This window comes from Coregonus lavaretus, assembly GCF_964263955.1.
Source record: "Coregonus lavaretus genome assembly, contig: HAP1_SCAFFOLD_5977, whole genome shotgun sequence".
NCBI lineage: Eukaryota > Metazoa > Chordata > Actinopteri > Salmoniformes > Salmonidae > Coregonus > Coregonus lavaretus.
In genome coordinates this window covers 5,001-10,000 of record NW_028166541.1, presented here as the reverse complement: position 1 = coordinate 10,000, position 5,000 = coordinate 5,001, and the positions used below count along the sequence as shown (strand labels likewise).

Here is a 5,000-nt window from a genome sequence, read left to right as displayed (position 1 = left end):
GGTGATGTCGGGGTCGATCGGGATGTCAGACTTCTCCGATGAGATCTTGTTAAGTATCCTGCGCTATGTCTCGACCTCTGACCTGGTGAATAACGTATCCAGGACCTGCCGCAAGCTGCACACACTCTGCTACGACAAGACACTGCTGACCACGGTCACGCTGTCGGAAGAATACACGGTAACACACACACACATACACATACACATACACATACACATACACATACACACACACACACACACACACACACTGTGATGAATCATTTTCTCTTAATTCTCTGACCCCGCCCCCCAGGCAAATGACGGCGCTATTCGCCAGGTGCTGAAGCATCTATCCAATCACGTGCAGTCCCTCAGCCTGAGCGGCTGCTATTGGCTGTCGGGTTCTACCATCGACCGGCTGATTGGCTGTCGCTCCCTGGTGCGTCTGGACCTATCAGGGTGTCGCCTCACCTCCCTGCGTCTGTCCCGTCTCCTCTCCTCCCTCTCTCTCCTCCAGTCTCTTGCTTTTGACGTGGCGCCGGGCTTTGATTCCGCCCAGCTGAGTGGGGAGGCCCGTGATTCGCTGTCCCGGCTGTCAGAGCTGAGACAGACGGTCTTGACGCCCAGTTACGGCGTTGTCCCCTGCTGCTCCAGCCTCTTCAGTCTACGGCTGCAGCTGGACATACCTGACGTCACCAGGTGAGACACAACAGACGGACAACATCTCAACTAAAACCTTGGTTTGACTGTGTCTGTGTCTGTGTGTGTGTGTGTGTGTGTGTGTGTGTGTGTGTGTGTGTGTGTGTGTGTGTGTAGGGAAGGTTCCAGTGTGTGTTGCCAGCTGATGATTGGCCAGAGCAGTGTTCCTCACTACCAACAGCTGGAGGAGTTTACAGCCCGCCTGGCGCCTGGAGAGGTATGGCCAGGGTGGTTATAATGGTCAGGGTGGTTATAATGGCCAGGGTGGTTCTAATGGCCAGGGTGGTTCTAATGGCCAGGGTGGTTATAATGGCCAGGGTGGTTATAATGGCCAGGGTGGTTATAATGGCCAGGGTGGTTATAATGGGCAGGATGGTTATAATGGTCAGGGGGGTTATAATGGTCAGGGGGGTTATAATGGTCAGGGTGGTTATAATGGTCAGGGTGGTTATAATGGTCAGGGTGGTTATAATGGTCAGGGTGGTTATAATGGTCAGGGTGGTTATAATGGTCAGGGTGGTTATAATGGCCAGGGTGGTTATAATGGCCAGGGTGGTTATAATGGCCAGGGTGGTTATAATGGTCAGGGTGGTTATAATGGGCAGGGTGGTTATAATGGTCAGGGTGGTTATAATGGTCAGGGTGGTTATAACGGCCAGGGTGGTTATAACGGCCAGGGTGGTTATAATGGTCAGGGTGGTTATAACGGCCAGGGTGGTTATAATGGTCAGGGTGGTTATAACGGCCAGGGTGGTTATAATGGTCAGGGTGGTTGGTTATAATGGTCAGGGTGGGTGGTTATAATGGTCAGGGTGGTTATAACGGCCAGGGTGGTTATAATGGTCAGGGTGGTTGGTTATAATGGTCAGGGTGGTTATAATGGCCAGGGTGGTTATAATGGTCAGGGTGGTTGGTTATAATGGCCAGGGTGGTTATAATGGCCAGGGTGGTTATAATGGTCAGGGTGGTTATAATGGCCAGGGGGGTTATAATGGTCAGGGTGGTTATAATGGTCAGGGTGGTTATAATGGTCAGGGTGGTTATAACGGTCAGGGTGGTTATAATGGCCAGGGTGGTTATAATGGCCAGGGTGGTTATAATGGCCAGGGTGGTTATAATGGTCAGGGTGGTTATAATGGTCAGGGTGGTTATAATGGTCATGGTGGTTATAATGGTCAGGGTGGTTATAATGGTCAGGGTGGTTATAATGTGTGTGTGTGTGGGGGTGGGTGTGTGTATATAATGTGTGTGTGTGTGTGTGTGTGTGTGTGTAGGTGAACCAGACTCTGCTCCTCCTCTACCTGGCTGTGTTCAGTGTTCGTGTTCCGGAGCGTCTCCGCTGCTTCCTGGTTTCAGTTCCTGGTCCAAACCCCGCCCACTGGCCTGCTGCGTCCTCATTGGCCCATAGCCTCGGTCAGCATGGCGACCTGGAAGCCCTGCAGTTGCCTCGCTCCTGGTTGGACGCCACATCGCTAGGGCGGGTCCTTCTTAGCAACGCTCCCAAGCACCTCAACTTCTCCCGTTGCCCCACGTTACGACAAACTGTCATCCAATCGCTGACTGGCGCCGGAGTGAGAGACTCAACGAGATTGGTCAGCCTGAATCTCAGTGGTATAGGCCACACCTCCAATTATCCAGAGTGCAGTAGAGCGCGGGGAGAGGAGGAGCTTGTTGCCGAGGCGATGAGCCGGCTGGTTATTGGCTGTCCCAATCTGTCACACCTCAACCTGTTACACACGCACTATCACCATGACAACACACACACACCTGGGCTGGAGGACAACGCACACCTGTGTACCAGCCTCGCCAAACTCACGCACCTCCGCTCGCTGGCGCTGCCCGCCTGCGCCCTGTCGGACGGTTCGCACGCGCCCTCCCCTCCCCCCGCCCCCTCCCCCTCCTCGCTGCTGCTGGGGCTGAGGAAGCCGTCCCGTGTGGGGCTCCGGACCTACAGGCCAGGCTCTGAGGACTCTCTCCCCAGGGAGGGCGCCTCTTCCGGGCTGGGTACCCTGCTGGCTGGCTGCCCCTCTCTGGAGGTTCTGGAGTTGACAGGACCGGGCTTCGTCTCCGCCCTGCCGCGTCTCGAGCCCTGCGCCAGGGTGTGCGTGGATCAGAGGGCGTGCGTGTGCGCGCGCGGGGTCGGGGACTCGCACGTTGCCGCGCTCCGGGGGTTCCGGGGGCTGCGGAGGCTGACGCTGGCGGGGCTGGCGGGGATCCTGAAGGGGACCGGGCTGGTGCAGGTCTCTGAGCACTGCCGGGACCTGCAGGCTTTATCACTGGCCAACCTGGGGTCCTTGAAGACCTGGAACTACAGCGCCGCCCTGCTGGAGACACTGAGGAACTGCACACAGCTCACAGAGCTACGGTGAGGAGACAACGGATGAAGATCTGGTTTGGAGGGGAAACGTTGGCAATAAAAAAGCGGTGATCATCAACAGGCTGTTGTTTTATTAGTCCGGTGCACAACCGAGCAAGAGGACAAATACATTAGAGTGTCTAGTTTGAGAAACAGGCACCTCACAGGTCCTCAACTGGCAGCTTCATTCAATAGTACCCGCAAAACACCAGTCTCAACGTCAACAGTGAAGAGGCGACTCCGGGATGCTGACCTTCTAGGCAGAGTTGCAAAGAAAAAGCCATATTTCAGACTGGCCAATAAAAATAAAAGATTAAGATGGGCAGTCTGAGATTTGGCTTTTCCTTTGCAACTCTGCCTAGAAGGTCAGCATCCCGGAGTCGCCTCTTCACTGTTGACGTTGAGACTGGTGTTTTGCGGGTACTATTTAATGAAGCTGCCAGTTGAGGACCTGTGAGGCGCCTGTTTCTCAAACTAGACTCTAATGTATTTGTCCTCTTGCTCAGTTGTGCACCGGGGCCTCCCACTCCTCTTTCTATTCTGGTTAGAGACAGTTTGCGCTGTTCTGTGAAGGGAGTAGTACACAGCGTTGTACGAGATCTTCAGTTTCTTGGTAATTTCTCACATGGAATAGCCTTCATTTCTCAGAACAAGAATAGACTGACGAGTTTCAGAAGAAAGTGATTTGTTTCTGGCCATTTTGATTCTGTAATCGAACCCACAATTGCTGATGCTCCAGATACTCAACTAGTCTCAAGAAGGCCAGTTTTATTGCTTCTTTAATCAGCACAACAGTTTTCAGCTGTGCTAACATAATTGCAAAAAGGTTTTCTAATGATCAATTAGCCTTTTAAAATGATAAACTTGGATTAGCAAACACAACGTGCCATTGGAACACAGGACTGATGGTTGCTGATAATGGGCCTCTGTACGCCTATGTAGATATTCCATTAAAAATCAGCCGTTTCCAGCTACAGTAGCCATTTACAACATTAACAATGTCTACACTGTATTTCTGATCAATTTGATGTTATTTTAATGGACAATTGTTTTTATTTTCTTTCGAAAACAAGGACATTTGAATGGTAGTGTGTGTGTGTGTGTGTATATATATGTATGTATGTATGTATGTATGTATATATATACAGTTGAAGTCGGAAGTTTACATACACTTAGGTTGGAGTCATTAAAACTTTTTTTTCAACCACTCCACACATTTCTTGTTAACAAACTATAGTTTTGGCAGGTCGGTTAGGACATCTACTTTGTGCAATTTTTCCAGCAATTGTTTAAAGACAGATTATTTCACTTATAATTCACTGTATCACAATTCCAGTGGGTCAGAAGTTTACATACACTAAGTTGACTGTGCCTTTAAACAGCTTGGAAAATTCCAGGAAATGATGTCAAGGCTTTAGAAGCTTCTGATAGGCTAATTGACATCATTTGAGTCAATTGGAGGTGTACCTGTGGATGTATTTCAAGCCCTACCTTCAAACTCAGTGCCTCTTTGCTTGACATCATGGAAAAATCTAAAGAAATCAGCCAAGACCTCAGGAAAAAAAATGGGAGACATCCACAAGTCTGGTTCATCCTTGGGAGCAATTTCCAAATGCCTGAAGGTACCACGTTCATCTGTACAAACAATAGTACGCAAGTATAAACACCATGGGACCACGCAGCCGCCATAGACGCATTCTGTCTCCTAGAGATGAACGTACTTTGGTGCGAAAAGTGCAAATCAATCCCAGAACCACAGCAAAGGACCTTGTGAAGATGCTGGAGGAAACAGGTACAAAAGTATCTATATCCACAGTAAAACGAGTCCTATGTCGACATAACATGAAAGGCCGCTCAGCTCTGTCAGGAGGAATGGGCCAAAATTCACCCAACTTATTGTGGGAAGCTTGTGGAAGGCTACCCGAAACGTTTGACCCAAGTTAAACAATTTAAAGGCAATGCT

At 50.2% G+C, this 5,000-nt stretch overlaps 1 protein-coding gene across 1 annotated transcript in view; it reads left to right on the top strand.

Annotated features, from left to right (window-relative positions):
* LOC311114575 (F-box/LRR-repeat protein 18-like) overlaps positions 1–5,000 on the top strand; it is a gene marked incomplete at its 3' end in the record, with an annotated part of 15,992 nt that overhangs the window by 8,071 nt on the left and 2,921 nt on the right. The window contains exons 2-5 of the mRNA XM_084189816.1: positions 1–178; positions 296–681; positions 799–898; positions 1,956–3,046. The exon at positions 1–178 is cut by the window's left edge and continues 26 nt beyond it. Coding sequence (XP_084045942.1) covers positions 1–178; positions 296–681; positions 799–898; positions 1,956–3,046 — 1,755 coding nt within the window. The remainder of the gene's footprint in view (positions 179–295; positions 682–798; positions 899–1,955; positions 3,047–5,000) is intronic.